General features: G+C 31.0%; 1 protein-coding gene across 12 annotated transcripts in view; it reads left to right on the forward strand.

The window, feature by feature from the left end:
* scrib (scribble planar cell polarity protein) overlaps positions 1 to 19,354 on the forward strand; it is a 712,308-nt gene that overhangs the window by 640,471 nt on the left and 52,483 nt on the right. For 11 of the 12 annotated variants that reach the window (XM_075292328.1, XM_075292330.1, XM_075292336.1 and 8 more), the window contains one exon: positions 6,115 to 6,247. In XM_075292328.1, coding sequence (XP_075148443.1) covers positions 6,115 to 6,247 — 133 coding nt within the window. Of the gene's footprint in view, positions 1 to 6,114; positions 6,248 to 11,863; positions 12,137 to 19,354 lie in introns of those variants that run through there. The other variant, XM_075292338.1, reaches the window with a different exon arrangement.

Raw genomic sequence — 19,354 nt, forward strand, 5'->3', positions numbered from 1 at the left:
AATGAATCCTTTTTCACATCAAATGAAACCTTTTTCTCATCAAATGCTACGATATTACAAACTTTTATGGACTGTTCAGTCAGAGTCTAAAGATTTAGCTGGAGTCGGAGTCAGAGCCGATGTCGTAAAAATTTTACTAGACTCCCATTCCGGTCAAACCAAAATTTTTAAAACACGTCATATTTTCTAATTAAAGAAATATTTACGCAAATGTAAACCCATTGAGTTCTTCAATCAATCAATGACTGTAATTTCATGGCAACTTCCAATAAAGGGTGATACGGTCAAAATTTGGTCAAGGGAAAACGCGTGTAACTCGGTGAAATCATTTATTTAAAAAATCAAATTAAATTTCTTTTTCAAGTTCAATTAGTATAAAATTCAGGAACAATATTCAGTTAGGCTTTCGCTTTTCCAAATCCGAATTGCCGGGCCTCACGCTTGACACCTGCCATCAGATTTTGTACAGCCACCTTGTCCACCTACTTCGCCGCAGAAAGCCAGTTTGCCTTGAACTGCTGCTCGTCCTTAGCAGTTTTTTGGTCTTCTTTAGGTTCCGCTTGACAATAGCCCAGTATTTCTCAACTGGGCGGAGCTCTGGCGTGTTGGGAGGGTTCTTGTCCTTGGGAACCACCTGCACGTTGTTGGCGGCGTACCACTCCATGGCCTTTTTACCGTAATGGCAAGATGCCAAATCCGGCCAAAACAGTACGGAACAACCGTGTTTCAGGAAAGGCAGCAGACGTTTATTCAAACACTCTTTCACGTAAATTTCTTGGTTGACAGTCCCGGAAGCTATGAAAATGCTGCTTTTCAAGCCACAGGTACAGATGGCTTGCCAAACCAGATATTTCTTTGCGAACTTTGACAGTTTTATGTGCTTGAAAATATCTGCTACCTTTCCCCTTCCTTTTGCCGTATAAAACTCCTGTCCCGGAAGCTGCTTGTAGTCGGCTTTGACGTAGGTTTCGTCGTCCCTTACGACGCAGTCAAACTTCGTCAGCATCGTCGTGTACAGCCTCCGGGATCGCGCTTTGGCCGTCGTATTTTGTTTATCATAGCGATTTGGAGTCACTACCTTCTTGTAAGTCGATAGTCCGGCTCGTTTTTTGGCTCGATGCACGATTGTAGAAGATACACCAAGCTTAATTGCAGCATCTCGGAGAGAGAGGTTAGGGTTTCGCTTGAAACTACCGGCAACTCTCTTTGTCGTCTCAGCGGTTTCCGGTTTTCGATTTCCCCCCGATCCAGTCTTCCTGGCTGTCGACAAATATTCCCCAAACACTTTAATTACATTTGTAACGGTTGATTTAGCAACTTTTAGCGATTTTGCCAGCTTTGCGTGCGAGTAGCTCGGATTTTCGCGATGTGCGAGCAAAATTTTGATACGTTGCTCTTCTTGCTTGAACGGCATTTTGACAACTGAAGAGTGAATTCCAAAATCAAAATAGGAGCAACATTCTACACACACGCACCTTCAATATGAGAGGTGTTCAGGTTTTTTAAATGCAAAATTGAAAGAAATACGTCAAGTTTATATTGACCAAATTTTGACCGTATCACCCTTTAATGGACTAGAAGATGGACTGAATCGGTCCATTTTAATGCCCATCGCCATAAAATTCTGTACGTAGAATTTCGTAATAACGACTCTAATTTTATTTTACTTTTTCAATTTTATTTTGAAAACGATAAAGCTATGGCCGTTTGTCTGTAGACATCAGGCTCACAACAAGCCGATCTTTCGATATGGTTTCTTGAGCGCTTAGGTTAGGTTAGTCGTCAAAAGCTTTATATTTTTTCCCCAGAATTTGGGATCTCCCAAGGAATGTGGCTCTTGTCGCAATCGGGGCTGATGAAATGCTGGGGTTGGAGTCGAGCAAAATTGACTTGACACCACAGATTTCATTTTCAATATAATGAGTGTTAAATTTTATTGCCATAAAAATTTAACTATTCCTATGGACTCCAACAATTTACCCAATTCAACTATGAATCCGAATTTTGATAACCTACTTGTTATATGTACATATATCTGACATCCTCTCTAGTGTCGAAAGAAGGAATAAACTCATCTGACTGTAGTCCTTCGCTCCCGAGTGAGAGGATTTAACCGCTTTAAGGCTGGTAATATGATCGGTTTTCCACCATAAATACAATTTAAAAGTACAAAATTAAACATGGAGAAGATTTTATTATCACACTCTACAAATCAAAGTTGTCCTAAAATATTAACATTGTGTTAAAGATTACTCAATCTAAATTTTAGTATGCGTAATTTACTTAATATTAAGGACAAGTTTCTTTAAAATAATGCAATTTTAATTAAAATAAAGTTTATAATCTTTGCTTCAAAACTTTTTTAAATTAATTGTAGGACAAATGTTTTGGAAATTTGAGTCCCTCCGTTAAAGTTAAAGTCGAATGTCTTTGAACTAAGGCAAATTTTTCTTAAAATAAATAAATATATTTTTGATTTAAAGAGCCACCGTGGTGCAATGGTTAGCATGCCCGCCTTGCATACAGAAGGTCGTGGGTTCGATTCTTGCTTCGACCGAACACCAAAAAGTTTTTCAGCGGTAGATTATCCCACCTCAGTAATGCTGGTGACATTACTGAGGGTTTCAAAGCTTCTCTAAGTGGCTTCACTGCAATGTGGAACGCCGTTCGGACTCGACTATAAAAAGGAGGTCCCTTGTCATTGAGCTTAACATGGAATCGGGTAGCACTCAGTGAGAAGAGAGAAGTTCACCACTGTGATATCACAAAGGACAAAGTGAACCTAATACATCGGGCTGCCACCTAGGATTTTTAACTGATATTTGTTTGTACGTGAATAACTTTATCAATATAACGTGAAAAGAGAACGAAAATTGGATGTATGATCTGTATCCTAATTTTAATTTTATCAATCCAACACTGAAAAAAATCCGTAGTTAAATTAACTCTTAATTGAACTTATTTATATTGTAAGAAGATTATTTTTTGTAATTAAATTTTTTTTTTGCGAAAATTTACACACCACACTAAACGTGTGGTGCCGTACACATAAGTTCAATATGAACTAAAGCAAAAGAAAATTTTCGTACGATTCCTAAAAATAGTACGAATGAACTACAGTATTTGAAATATTTACAATTTGAAATATTTAATGTAACTAAATTAAATGTTCATTCTTGCCATAAAACAGTTTACTTTTTTTCTGTGTGGAATCAATACCAAACTCGTTAAGGGAAGGTCAAAATCTTTGGATCCAAGTAAAAATTGTGTTTGAGTGCAGTATGGTATAAAATATCAAGATTTTATTTTCGGTTTTCCACCGTTGCACTATGAGATAAATCGTGATTTTAGCTGCAAAAAATACTTCCCACAAAGTTAGCTTCACAAAATTTGGTGAGTAGATTTGTACAAAAAAAAATGGATTTTAGGGGAAATGTTCGTGTCACGCCCCCTTTTTGAAGTAATGGACATGAAAAATGTTGTTATTTTTGTATGCATCCTTCAGCAAAGCTCTTGATTAGGCAAACAAAAATGTTGAATATATTAAGTCGGAAAAATTTCATCTTCATGCTCAAAACCGCAAAAATGTCGAAAAAAGTAAAATTTTTGCATCGGTTTTCTGACTACAGCTCATGAACTATTGAAGATTTTACCAAACAATCAAGGTAAGAAATGTAGCCTATATAATTATAAACACACAAAGTTCATACGGCTACTCCTTAACAAAAATATATGCAAGTTTATTTGTTTTTTTTTTGTAATTTTGTAATATTTGCAAGTTTATTTATTTTTTTGTATTTTTAAAACGTTTAGTGACTTTCCGAGCAAATTGATGTTTTTTTTTTTTTTAACATGGTATGTGTAGGTTCTTGTAAACAAGAAATATATAAGCCAGAGCTATCCATAGTTCAGAGATGCATGTGAAGTATATTCTGCCCTCCTTACGAGAGGTACCTGCTCGATCTTTTTTTAAAACACTTGTTTCGGTCCTCAGATTAATTTTCTGCACGGAAATCTACAGTTACTACTGAAACCTTGTTTCTTTGAGATAAATATACTTATATTTTGTATATTGTGGCAGACACCGGGAACCATTCATATTTTGTGACAAATATTTCACTATTTTTAATGTAATGACGACGAGACTTTTGAGTACCATTTTCAAATTTCATGGAGAAAGCGATTAAGATTGGCTGTAAATGTTTTAAAACCCAATACTAATAGCAGTAAAAGATGCTAAAAGGTCCTTGCGAGAAAATGCTCTTCTCTTTTTCGTGCGAGAAATGGTTTTCATCACCGTTTCCACTGCCACTTGATTTCGGCTTTTCGACATGAAGACACAAAACTTTTTGTTTTATTTTTTTTTTTTACCGCCAAGACTACACATGCAAACGACTTATTCATATCTCAAACCGTCAGACTTCAATATGTAATTTCTATAATATAATTCGAATCATTTCTCTTATTTGCCAACAAAAACTCAAAGATTTCAAAATTTTTAAACCTGAGTGTTTCTGAAAAAATATCATTCATTCATTCATTAGCAGTCAAATCCAGACAGATTTACCAAGGCATAAAAGTGGAGATTTCAACAAACAATTACATGTAGAAAACCATTTTTAGTTTCACTCCACGAAAAACGATAAAACTCTTCAAAATTTCACAAAAAAGTACACACAAAAAACCATCAAAATAACTACGAAAAACAAACATTTAGCAAATTCTACTTGTATATACGAGTAGTTAAACTACTCTCCTTGAGTATTATATCCCATACTTACATTTTGTTTATAAAAATATTTATCTAAAAAAAGTTTTTAATTTTACGAAAATTGCGCTGTTTTACTATTGTTACCACCTATTAAAAGTTTTGTCAACATTAACGGCATTGCATAAACTGGGTTGCCAACAGTAACAATTTATTTCGATTTTTTACTATCAATCGCGATTTCAGCCATAGTGCATTGGAAGTATTTCAAAACTACAAAATGGAAAAAAGTTTATATTCAGCCTAGAATGTATTGAATTTAAGATCTTATTAAATAGAAATCACAATGATGTTTTTGTTATACCATATTCATAGTATGAATAAAAAAGTAAGTAAATAAGATAGTTATTTTTATTACCAAAATGTCTCTGTTTCTAGTGTGAGACCAAGGGTTTAGTTTATAAATAATTTATAAGTGTCCTAAATTGCAATCATTGCATCAATTTTGATTTGAATTATTCACAGCCTTCACAACATCTACACACACATTATACACATTTGAAAAAATAATGTTTAATTGTGCAAAATGACAATGTGTTTTTATAGAGACTCTGTATATAATAGAATATTTATTACACTCGTTTTAATAAATGTTGTGCAATTTTCTATCAATTTAATATTATAATTGGTTTCGATTATAGATAAACAGATATTTTGTTGACTTTGCTGTCATTAAATGTTTTGAGAATATTTTTAAATAATGTCGCAATGACAGGGCAAAAGATTTCACTGTATATAATTTATTCCATGTATAAATATTTATCGTAGATTAGTTTTTAGTTTTTATATATGTATGTAATTTTAGATGTTTCCTTAAAAGGTTATGTGTGCTATTATTTTTACAACAGATTTTTATTTTCTTCACTATAGTTGTAGATATATTTTTAAATTGGATATTTTTTACTTTTTTGTATTTTTACTTTTTTGGAATTTTAAGGGATTTCCTCTTTTACTTTACTTTGGTTTGATGTGATATATGTATATTGGTGTTATCTTATGGTAGTTTCGTGTCTGAAAAAAAATGCAAATGGAAAAAGATGTGGTCTGTGTGAAGTGTTTCGGTAACATATTGGCAACACTTTTTACATATAACAAGTGTTGTCAATATGTTGCCGAAACACCAGATCTTTTTGCATTTGCATTCGAATGCAGAAAGTTAATTTGTAAAAACTGAGAAATGTGCAAAATATGCAAAACCATTTTTTTTCAGCAACGAAATCACCATTTTGTTAATGTGAACCCTGAACTTATTTTTTTTAAATTTTTATATTATAATTAATATACCTGTTTTTCTTTTTCCCTTTCCTTTACACGTTTGTCTATTTTGTATACAAATAAAAAAAAAGTGCTGAAAAACGTGCTTCATGGCGTGCCGCCCGTTTACGTTCATTGGAAAAGGGAGCCGTGGAAGCCCAGAGTGTTATCCAGAATATGACTAGAATTGCTGATGACCTATCAACGGACATTCTACCTACAGAGGTTAGTATATGAATTCATTCATGTGTCTCGTGTTCATTTTAGGTTTCGCATATTTTTAGCTCTATAATATACTAATCGCATATAATTAGTTATTAAATGTTGCCACATTTACACCAATTAAAATGAAATTAATTTCAAATGTTCAAGATATTTGATAAAAATGATAAAATTGAGTATGACAGATTTGTGCCAAAGGCAAGTTAAAATAAATGACAATAAAATGATTTTGGAGGGTGGCATATATGTATTGCGATCATTGACAGCTTGCTATCATTTCTAAAGCACTCATCTGACAAGTGACAGATGTATTCCGATAACAGTGCATTTTGTTGTTGTTTACAAGGCTAATAAATTAAAAATAAATTTTTATCTCTTGCATTCAGATATAACGTTATTCGTAATTGAATTCAAGCAAGATAGCTGGAAACCCTCAAGTGAGGGTGCGGCCCTGTTCGCACCACTATCTGCCATCTCAAATCCAGTTTTTTTGGTGCTATACATAAAGGTTTATAAGGAACACAAGTTAGAAACAAGGATATACGGCCGTAAGTTCGGCCAGGTCGAAGCTTATGTACCCTCCACCATGGATTGCATAGAAACTTCTACCAAAAAGAAAAAATTCACTACTTTTTTGGCGACGCTTTTTTTGCTGGGTAACTTATAGCATCTTGTTCCTCAGTATAACGCAGCATATAATAATATTGAAAAAATATATAGCGGTTTACTTTGTTGCATTACATAGCAGCTTCACTGTATATCTACATTCCGACGGAAATTTGTTAACATTTTTACATTTTATATATTACCATGGTGCACTTTACTGAGGACTTATTTAATGATGTAGCATTTGCTATGAAGTTTATTTTAATTGTGGTGTAAATGTGGTGCAATAATATTAATAATGACCTATTCACAATCTGATCGATATATGGTTTGGTTATATCTATTCAACTAATCAACATTTCATATTTCACAATACTAATAATAATCTGTCACATTTTTGTTTTTATTAAGATATAACATATATGTATTGAACTAATATAGAATTTTGTTCTAATTAACAATTTATCATATGGTTTGATAGTTTGTTAATTTTTTATTGATTTCTACTAAACCAACAAAGCTTTGAACAAAAAAAAAAAAAAAATAGCCTAACAAAATCCTATGCTTTAAGCCAACTAACAACAATAAATTTTTATTTTTTTTTAATGGCATTTCTCTCCAATTGTCCTGTTATGATTTGCTGTCTCCTTTCACGAATATAAAGCGTTTATAAAATATTTTTTTTTAATTTTTTTATTTAAATTCGTGGATTTCTATTCAAATGGTTTTCCTTGAATATTTGTCTAACATACGAGTATGACCATCTGTCGGACACACTTATAAAAAATCATCTATCATTCATAATAATCTCCATTGCAAGAGAATATTTTTGATATTAAGATTCCTAGAAACGGAGAATTAAAATCCAAATGTTGCAGAAGGTATCTAATGAATGAATGGCCACTTACCTACCGTCAGCAACAAAAATCGTAGTACCTATGATAGTTTCTCATTTATATTTATTTTTATAGCCTATACCAAAAAGGTATATTAACTTTGTCAAATAAAATTTTGAAAAAAAATTCTATAAAAATAAAATTTTGACAAAATTTTCTATAGCAATAAAATTTTGACAAAATTTTCTATAGCAATAAAATTTTGACAAAATTTTCTATAGAAATAAAATTTTGACAAAAATTTTCTATAGAAATAAAATTTTGCAAACATTTTCCATAGAAATAAAATTTTGACAAAATTTTGTATAGAAATAAAATTTTAGCAAATTTTTCTATAGAAATAAAATTTTTAAAACATTTTCTATAGACATAAAATTTTGAAAAATTTTCTATAGAAATAAAATGTTGACAAAATTTTCTATAGAAATAAAATGTTGACAAAATTTTTTATAGAAATAAAATTTTGACGAAATTTTCTATAGAAATAAAATCGTAATAAAATTTTTATAGAAATAAAGTTTTGACAACATTTTCTATAGAAATAAAATTTTGACAAAATTTTCTGTAGAAATAAAATTATGACAAAATTTTCTATAGAAATAAAATTTTGACAAAAATTTCTATAGATATAACATTTTGACAAAATTTTCAATAGAAATCAAATTTGAAGAAAATTTGCTATAGAAATAAAATTTTGACAAAATTTTCTATAGAAATAAAATTTTGGCAAAATATTCTACCGAAATAAAATTTTCTATAAAAATAAAATTTTGATAAAATTTTCTATAGAAAACAAATTTTGACAAAAATTTTCTATAGAAATAAAATTTTGCAAAAATTTTCCATAGGAAAAAAATTTTGACAACATTTCCTATAGAAATAAAATGTTGACAACATTTTCTATAGAAATAAAATTTTGACAAAAGTTTCTATAAAAATAAAATTTTGCCAAATTTTTTATAGAAATACAATTTTAACAAAATTTTCTCTAGAAATAAAATTTTGACAACATTTTCTATAGAAATAAAATATTGACAACATTTTCTGTAGAAATAAAATTTTAACAAAATTTTCTATAGAAATAAAATTTTCTATAAAAATAAAATTTTGACAAAATTTTCTATAGAAATAAAATTTTGACAAAAATTTTCTATAGAAATAAAATTTTGCAAAAATTTTCCATAGGAATAAAATTTTGACAACATTTCCTATAGAAATAAAATTTTGACAACATTTTCTATAGAAATAAAATTTTGACAAAAGTTTCTATAAAAATAAAATTTTGCCAAATTTTTTATAGAAATACAATTTTAACAAAATTTTCTCTAGACATAAAATTTTGACAACATTTTCTATAGAAATAAAATTTTGACAAAATTTTCTATAGAAATAAAATTTTAACAAAATTTTCTATAGAAATAAAATTTTGACGAAATTTTCGTCAGGAATAAAATTTTGACGAAATTTTCTATAGAAATAAATATTGACAACATTTTCTGTAGAAATAAACATTTAAAACAAAATTTTCTTCAGAAATAAAATTTTTGACAAAATTTTCTATAGAAATACAATTTTGACAAAATTTTCTATAGAAATAAAATTTTCATAAAATTTTCTAAAGAAATGAAATTTTGACAAAATTGTCGATAGAAATAAAATTTTGACAAAATTTTCGATTGAAATAAAATTTTGAAAAAATTTTTTATAGAAATACAATTTTGACAACATTTTCTGTAGAAATACAATTTTGACGAAATTTTCGATAGAAATAAAATTTTGACACAATTTTCTATTGAAATAAATTGTTTACAAAATTGTCGATAGAAATAAAATGTTGACAAAATTTTCTGTTGAAATAACATGTTGACAAAATTTGCGATAGAAATAAAATTTTGACAAAATTTTCGATAGAAATAAAATTTTAGCAAAAATTTTCTATAGAAATACAATTTTGATAACGTTTTCTATAGAAATAAAATTTTGACAAATTTTCAATAGAAATAAAATTTGAGGAAAATTTTCTATAGAAATAAAATTTTGGCAAAATATTCTACCGAAATAAAATTTTCTATAAAAATAAAATTTTGACAAAATTACCCATAGAAATAAAATTGTGACAAAATTTTTTATAGCCATAAAATTTTTACAAAATTTTCTAAAGAAATAAAATTTTAGAAAAAATTTTCTAAAGAAATAAAATTTTAGAAAAAATTTTCTATAGAAATAAAATTTTGACAAAATTTTCGATAGAAATAAAATTTTGACAAAATTTTCGATAGAAATAAATAAATTTGGACAAAATTTTTGATAGAAATAAAATTTGGACAAAATTTTTTATAGAAAAAAAATGTTGACAAAATTTTCTATTGATATAAAATTTTGACAAAATTTTCTATTGAAATGAAATGTTGACAAAATTTTCTTTAGAAATAAAACTTTGACAAAATATTCTATAGAAATAAAATTCTCTATAGAAATAAAATGTTGACAAAATTTTCTATAGAAATAAAATTTTGATAACATTTTCTATAGAAATAAAATTTTGAAAAATTTTATATAGAAATAAAATATTGACAAAAATTTCTATAGAAATAACATTTTGGCAAAATTTTCTATAGAAATAAAATTTTGACAAAAATTTCTATAGAAATAAAATTTTGACAAAATTTTCTATAGAAATAAAATTTTAACAAAGTTTTATATAGATATAACATTTACACAAAATTTTCTATAGAAAAAAAATTTACAAAATTTTCTGTTGAAATAAAATGTTGACAAAATTTTGTGTTGAAATAAAATGTTGACAAAATTTTCTATGTTAATAAAATTTTGACAAAATTTTGTATAGAAATAAAATTTTGACAAAATTTTCTATAGTAATAAAATTTTGACAAAATTTTCTATGGAAATAAAATGTTGACAAAATTTTCTATAGAAATAAAATTTTTATAAAATTTTCTAAAGAAATAACATTTTTAAAAAACTTTCTATAGAAATAAAATGTTGACAAAATTTTCTATAGAAATAAAATTTTGACAAAATTTTCTATAGAAATAAAATGTTCGTTAGAAATAAAATTTTAACAAAATTTTCGATAGAAATAGGTTAGGTTAGGTTAGGTGGCAGCCCGATGTATCAGGCTCACTTAGACTATTCATTCCAATGTGATACCACAATGGTGAACTTCTCTCTTATTACTGAGTGCTGCCCGATTCTATGTAAGTCGGACGTTTGTGTAAATGAGCTATATTGGACCACTTTTACGTATATCCCCCATATAAAGCGATCCCCATAGTTTGCTTGCGGATCCTTTTACAGGAGCAAAAAGAGAAGGCATATAATCTCACCAAACAATTTTAAGGAGCGTGATGCTACGTTTTCACGGGTAACATTGGACATTTTTGTCTCAAAAATAATATTTGCTCTCCAAGCATAAGAAATCAGTTAGATAATTTCGTAGAAAATAACATGGCTTCGATAAACATGTACTCTCCATAAAAAAGGAACATTTCCTATTGCAACATATTTGGGTTAATAATATACTTTCCATGTAGTAGTAACCTTGACATATTGATATAAATTGACCTACTCATTTTATTTTATTTTTTTTTTTGTTAAAAGAATAATAGAAATGTTTACCACAAATAGATTTCCCAATCTATTTAATACTCAGCGATGTTTTATTATCGTAACATTTTCCTTGAATCCTAGAAATAAGGATTATCTGTTGTGCTTTATTGCCCTCAAAGTTAGTTGGAAAATTTATATATTTTAAATTGCCCTTGAGAAGGAAATTTCCAAAGCCAGAAATACCATTGTCAAATATTGTTTGCTTCTTATATATTTATTTTGTTGTTGTTATCATTTATTTTTCTTATATTGCAAACGTTGGCTATTTTTGAAGTTAAATGTCCTTATGATATGAATTCATTGTTTTTGTTGTTGGTTATTTATATAGAATATCTACTTTTTCTATAATTCAATAGGTAATACCACATAGTCTTTTGAAATTTTCTACACCAAAATATTTAATGTACTCTGACTCACTCTATCTCTCTCGCATTTTTTATACTCCCTATCTCTATCTCTTTGTGTGTTTTTTGTCTCTCCCCAAAAGCAGGCAACAAAAATTGTTTTTCCAAAAATTGCCATTAAATCTAGCGATGGTGCGGTCGTTATACGTGAACGTGAAAAAATACTCGATGAGAAAATTGTCCGTCGTACTGAGGAAGTGCCTTGTCCCATTACAGGTCGTCCTCAATTGCGTACTGTGGAGTACATAGAGAAGATCATCGAAACTGAGGTTAGAATTCGTTTGAAAATTGGCTATTTAAAGATTACACATTTTTTTTTGGTTTTTCAACTTCTTCTATGACTACACCATTTCAAAATTTTTATTTAGTATTTTGTTTGGTTGCTTTTGTTTGTATTCTTGTCCTTTCATTGTTTAGTTTTCTTATTCACTTCGTTACAAAAAAAAAAAGCTTTTTTAGTGTGCATTGGGGTTTGAAGATGTTTTCTCCACTTCTACTATTGTTTGATAAGCACCTTGTGGTATTTTTCTATTTTACTTTTGGGGTTTTCTAAAGAACATTTTTGTGATGATAAGGCACAGTGTTGGGAATATTACAATAGTCCATTGATTTATTTAGGAAATTAATTTTGTGTAAAAATATTTTTTTTATTGAAGTTATATTATTAAATTTAAGAAGAATGGTTTTTACTAAATAAAAAATATATACATTTTTTAATTAAACCAAAACAGCTCTTTCACATATCCTTAGTCAGCATAACAGATTTTTTTCAAACACTGTGCTTTCTTTTGTAATTTACATCATTTCAATGAGATTTATTACAAGTTATCCTTGAATTTTGTGTAGTTATAATAGCCATATATAATTATGAGATCATTTTCACTCTAAGTACTCATTAAATGGCATACCACTTAGATATTCCTAATTTAAATATTAAAGATTTATAATTGAAATGCTAAAGATATTTCACTTTTAAATTACATACATGTAAACATTTGTACATAATTTATGGTTAGACTATGGTCAATGAATGCTATCATCTATGATAAATAAAGATATATCACTAAATACAATGCAATATAATACTTTGGGGGATTTATTTAGGATTTTAGTTTAATTTAATTATTTGTTTACACTTGTGTACGTAGTACTTCGCATTTATAGAAATCTTAGTTCTTGTATAATTTCATATTAAATTCTAGAGAATCGTTTTGTATATGCAATACTAAATGCACATTTAGATTTGGCCATTTACTCACTCTCACCTACAACACATTTACACATATGCACTCCAACACGTATTTATGTAGTTTATTATTGAGAATAATACAATTCAACTCGTTTACCTTTGACATAAGAACACACTCACGAGTTTACTATTCTCTGAATTCTATTGTGGGCGTTAAATGCACATGCACACGCACACGCACAAATGCAATTATCAATGCCCCCATAAGGCCACTGTAATAATATGAGAGACTCACAATTCACTGGTATACATTAAAATTAAAGCTGAGTACTATGTTCAGTTTTCAAGCTGAAAACCAGCTTTTTTCACGGTTACTTTTTTTTTAATTAATTAATTTAGAAATATAAAAGTATTTGCAATCAATTTCATGGACTTTTTCCATCCACTATTTGGCAAGGCTTGATCAAAATATAGTGTTTTGGTGAAAAACCCGAACTCACCTTAAAGAGTGAAAGAGTACCGAACTAGAAGGTGCTGCTCTATAGGTATTTATATACTCAATTTTATCCATATATATCTTTATATAAGGATGATTAAATATTAATATTTATATGATATATTTTTTTGTAAAAACAAGTAAGTAAAGTTTAAAGTCTGGTGGGACCGACTATATTATACCCTTCACCACTATGTATATCAACATTTTTGATACCATTATAACACCTTCAAATTTGTTGAGAGCTATATAAAGGCTTATATTCCCATATACAAATATTTAAATATGAAGCGGTTTGGATTTTTTTTTTAACTTTTACAAAATCTCTCTCTACTCAAAATTTAAATTGGTTAATGACCGGGACGGACCACAATGTTAGTAAAAACAAGTATATACAGCACTAAGTTCGGCCGGGCCGAATCTTAAATACCCACCACTATGAACCAAATAATAGGGTTTCCTTTGAAATTTCAGGAAGGCTTGAGGACTTGAGGACACTTCCCGAAGATAAATTTAAAGATTTCACCTATGAGGACTATATCAGATTCTGGATTTATAAGAACCATTTTTGTTTGAGTTTTAGAGGAATCATTAACATCTCTTGTAAGTGTGCAAGAAAATTATAAAATAACATCTTGATTTGAAATCTTAAATCTGTAGAAGTAAAATCTGGAAATTTTACATTGAGTTTCAAGCAATTTTCATGATCAGTGTGCCTTCTACACCCTCAAGAAGTGAAGTCGGTCTATATAGAGGCATTACCAAATGGACCGACAAAAACTTAATCCGATACACGTTTTTGTGAGCCTAAAATACCAGAATATTTACAATTTCAGGCAAATCAGATAAAAACTATGGTTTCTAGAAACCCAAGGAGTTAAATCGGGAGATCGTTCTTATGGGGGCTATACTAAAATATGGACCGATACTCACCGTTTTCGGTACACCTCTTTATGACCCGAAAATACGTCTAGATTTCCAATTTCAGGCAAATAGGATAAAAACTTCGGATTCTAGAAGCCCAAGAAGTAAAATCGGGAAATCGGTCTATATGGGGGCTATACCAAAATATGGACCGATACTCACCATTTTCGGCACACCTCTCTATGGTCCTAAAATACCTCTAGATTTCCAATTTCAGGTAAATTGAATAAGAACTGCGGTTTCTATAAGCCCAAGAAGTAAAATCGGGAGATCGGTCTATATGGGGGCTATACCAAAATATGGACCGATACTCACAATTTTTGGCACACGTATTTGTGGTCCTACAATACCTCTAGATTTCCAATTTCAGGTAAATTGAATAAAAACTGCGGTTTCTATAAGCCCAAGAAGTAAAATAGGGAGATCGGTCTATATGGGGGCTATACCAAAATATCGACCGATACTCACAATTTTTGCCACACGTATTTGTGGTCCTACAATACCTCTAGATTTCCAATTTCAGGTAAATTGAATAAAAACTGCGGTTTCTATAAGCCCAAGAAGTAAAATCGGGAGATCGGTCTTTATGGGGGCTATACCAAAACATGGACCGATATAGTCCATCTTCCAACTTGACCTGCCTGCAGACAAAAGACGAGTTTGTGCAAAATTTCAGCACGATTGCTTCATTATTGAAGACTGTAGCGTGATTACAACAGACAGACATCGTTATATCGTCTTAGAATTTCTCCCTGATCAAGAATATATATAATTTATATAGTCGGAAATCGATATTTCTATGTGTTACAAACGGAATGACAAACTTATTATACCCCCGTCACCATTCTATGGTGGTGGGTATAATAATAGTACAATTAATTTTTTAATTGACATTCAATTTATATTTTAATTGATACTATCATTTCTGTGATTGGTGACATTTCAATTAAAAAATTGATTGCATCAATTAATTTCGTGATTGAATCAGAAATTTTTTGAAATTTCGCACAAGTACCTGTTAACGATGTAAGTCGGATGGTATTGCAAATGGGTCACATCGGACTACTTTTGATATATTTACTATATGAACCAACCACCAGATTTGACTTTCCGAGACTCTTGGAAGAGCAAATTTCATTCGACCCGGTTTAAATTTGGTATGAGATATTCGTATATGCCGTATAACAGATATGCTCTCATATAAATCGTTCCTAAGATTTGATATCCGGACCCTCTTGAAGAAGCAAATTTCATCCGATCAGGTTGAAATTTGGATCAAAATGTTAGTATATGCACATATATCATCATATATAGTCTGACTCCCCGGAATTTACTTCTTGAACCTCCTGTCGGTGAGGTTAGGTCGTAGAGGATGACATAAATTTTCTTGAATTGATGCCCACTGAGACCAGTATAGGTCCATTGTGATCCCTCGATGTGATTTTTCCATCTTTCTCCTTCCGATGCGGTCCGCTTTGTCCCAGAAACTTCCACCTGCTCGTTCTCTTTGAAAGAAATCTCAGAATAACCAACCAGAGGCCCTGATGAATGCAAGTATGTTCCATAAGCTGCACTCCTGCAGATCATTGAGAGCAAGAAAGAAAAAGGAGCCCAGTATCTTGTTTCTTCTAAAGGATAAAGCTGGGCACTGACACAAGAAGTGGTACGAGTCCTCCGTAACTCTTAAGTCCTATTCTTACCACGTGTTTCCCAAGTGTGTTATGTCCTTTTATGATACCAATCAATGGTCGTAATTCCTCTCTGTTCATCGACAACAAAATTTCACGGTTCCTACGTTTCTTTTCATCCCATATCAACTTGGTTTGCTCGCAACCATCCGAAGAGACCCAGCGTCTTCGCATTGCTCATCATATTAACCTCTATCCTGTAATGATAAGAAGATAGTGGAGGAAAGACGTCCACTAGGACGTTGTTCGTTCCACGAGCACCCTCCTTAGCCAGCACATCCGCTTTCTCATTTCCTATTATCCCATAGTTCCCAGGTACCCAGCACAGAGTTATATTATGCTGTTCAGTGAGAACCTTGAGTTCTCGACGACAGCGGCTGACTACCCAAGACCTTATGTCAGCACTGCACAATGCCTTTATAGCTGTCTGACTGTCGATGAAGAAGCTGATATCGCTTCTGAATAACGGCCTCATCAACAGCGACTCAGCAGCCTTTGTGATCGCAGAAATCTCAACCTGAAAAATACTGCAATCCCTATCCAGCGTGTAAGACTCCCTTATTCCCAGTTCACTACAATAGATTCCGCTGATGTCATAATATGCTTTTTAATACAGCAATCCCTCGATTAACGTCGCCTCGGCTTACGTAGTTTCGATTTATGTCGTCAAAGTTTTTGTTCCATCCAACTTCGTTTCGCCATTCAATTACGCCGCCTCAGTTGTTTACAATTTATAAGTAAATGTAGGGAAATCCCAGTTTTTAACTCTGTACACTTTTAGTATTTGATTTATTTCTATGTGTGTGTAGCTTTTCAATCATGAATGAATTATTGTTTTGATTCTAGGACACAGTGGACTTAGGAGTAAGTGTAATCATGCAAAAATTAGTCCATATCAGTTCAAAGTTATAAACTGACCCGCCAAGATTTGACTTCTGAATGAGAGTCTTTTGTAGAACTTTGTACGCAATCCATGGTGGAGGGTATATGAGATTTAGTCTGGCCTAATTTTCGGCATTTGTTTCTTCGCAATCCTTTAATGACTCCCCATGGTCCTTCACAATTTGAAAGTCAAACGTATGAACTTACAGAACCAATGAATTTGTGTCACCATGAAATATAAATTTGACCGGCTATCATTACCTCTAAAATATCTTATAACTGTACATTGAAGAAATATTGTCGCGAGCCCAAAGATTTCAGAATCGGATTTCGAATCAGAATTTTGCTTGCTCCCCTTATATAAAGTTTTTTCATTGTCCAAAAGCTGATAGACTTTTCAATGAAGTCGGTTTGACTTTATAGTTAAGTGAAAGAAAATTTTGTTTAACTAAAGTCAACTTGTCTTTAATAATTGGGAAAAATTCTTTTGCATCTTGACTACAATGCAAAGACTGTTTTACGTGAACCATAGCAAAATTTCTGCTTGCAGTCGTGTCCAAATTTGGAAATTTAAATTGTTGTTAACATGATTTTAAAGGACTCTGAAAGAACACGAAGAAAATGCTGAAAAAAACTAACAAATAAAACTTTTTTTCGTTGAATTAAGTACGCAATACTGAAATGTAAAAGAGAATTATTTCAGTTTTTGTTTCTTTGGCTCGGAATCATTACTAAAATCTTTAGTTTGAAGACAAAGACATGCCCGGTTGGGGCATGCTTTTTTTCAGTGTAGCATTATCAAACCTGGTCAAAAAAACAAACCTGCAAAAACAACTGAAATCATTTGATTTCTTTCTAATTTTTTTCCCCCATATTCTTTCATCTAACGACTGGTGATCATTATCGACACTCAAACTCCAACAATAATTAAATGTTCTTCTAGGAATGTTCTTTGTCCAACAAATTATTTACCAAAAGTAATCGCAAGATAAATACTCTTAAGTTTTATTGTAAAGAGACCAACATGACCTCAACAAAAATCCTTATGTTCTAACCCACAAACTCAATATGGTTCTGTTTACCAAAAACCTGCAGAACATGAACATTGAATGGGAAACTGCCGAAATGTTTATCAACAAATTTGTCCCTGTTCACAATGAGCTGCAATGCACATAGAATTTGGATTCTTAAGTTGTGGTGTTGATGTGTTGGTCGGTTAGTCTCATGCATTCAGCGGGCAAATTGGAGCAGAAGATTATTTCAATATTAACAGCATTGGGTTGTTTGTTTTGTAGTTTCTTCTTCGTTTTGCCCTCTCGCTATCGTTCTGGTTCTGGGCTAGCCGTCTGCCTTGCCTTGATTGTGGCTAGGATCTTTGGAAAGCATAGCATTCTGGTCATTCTTCCATGCCAACAAAGAAGAAATGTTCTTTCAACTTCGTGTCCAAAATCTTATTCCATCTTGGTGAAGATTTTTTTTCTTTACTCTTGCACCATCTTGTTTTCTTAAATTTGTTCAGTTTGCTTCAGGTCACAGATATTTGTATAGATGTTGCCAGGATTGTGTGTGTGGGTGTGTGTGTATCCACATCAACCATAATACAAATGCCAACCAAGAATAAATGCAAGGACTTGAGCAAAGCAACAACTCGATATTATCCTTACGGGTATATTTTTTAAAATTTTCGTATCGTATAACCCAAGTGATAGTCGTAGTACACTAAGAGTAAACAGTAGAAGAGATTTGACGACATTAATGCGTCTTACAATTGATGCAATGCAAATTTTTATTTTCTACATTACCATTGTATTATTAGATTTGGTTTACAATATCCAATGGGAAGAAAACTAGATCCTTTAAGATGTACTAAATTAATTTCAATCAATTCAGTTTGAGCAAGTCTGTCCGTCTAACCGTGTAACTATGCTAAATATAGATTGAACGAAAAGCTCCATGGATAGGAGGTATATTAACTTTGGCATTCCGTTTGTTACATATCGAAATATGGCTCTCAGACCTCATAAAGTAAATATAATCTGAGTCGTGGTGAAATTTTGAGTTGATCTAGAGATGCCTGTACGTTCATCTAACTTTCGAACGAAACAAGCTATCGAAGGGCCATATCGAACCTCGTTTAAATATAGCCCCCATATAATCCGATCCCCAGATTTGGCTTGAGAAGCAGAAGAAATTTGGTACATGGTGTAAGTATATGGTCTCTAACAACTATGCAAAAAATGGTCCACATCAGTCCAAAATTATATATAGCCCCCATATAAACCGATCCCCCAGATTTGGCTTGGGGAGCCTCTAAGAGAAGCAAATTCCATCCGATCCAGCTGAAATTTTGTACATGGTGTTAGTATATGGTATCTAATAACCATGTAATAATTGG

Source organism: Haematobia irritans, chromosome 1 (assembly GCF_050003625.1).
Source record: "Haematobia irritans isolate KBUSLIRL chromosome 1, ASM5000362v1, whole genome shotgun sequence".
NCBI classification, from domain to species: Eukaryota; Metazoa; Arthropoda; class Insecta; order Diptera; family Muscidae; genus Haematobia; species Haematobia irritans.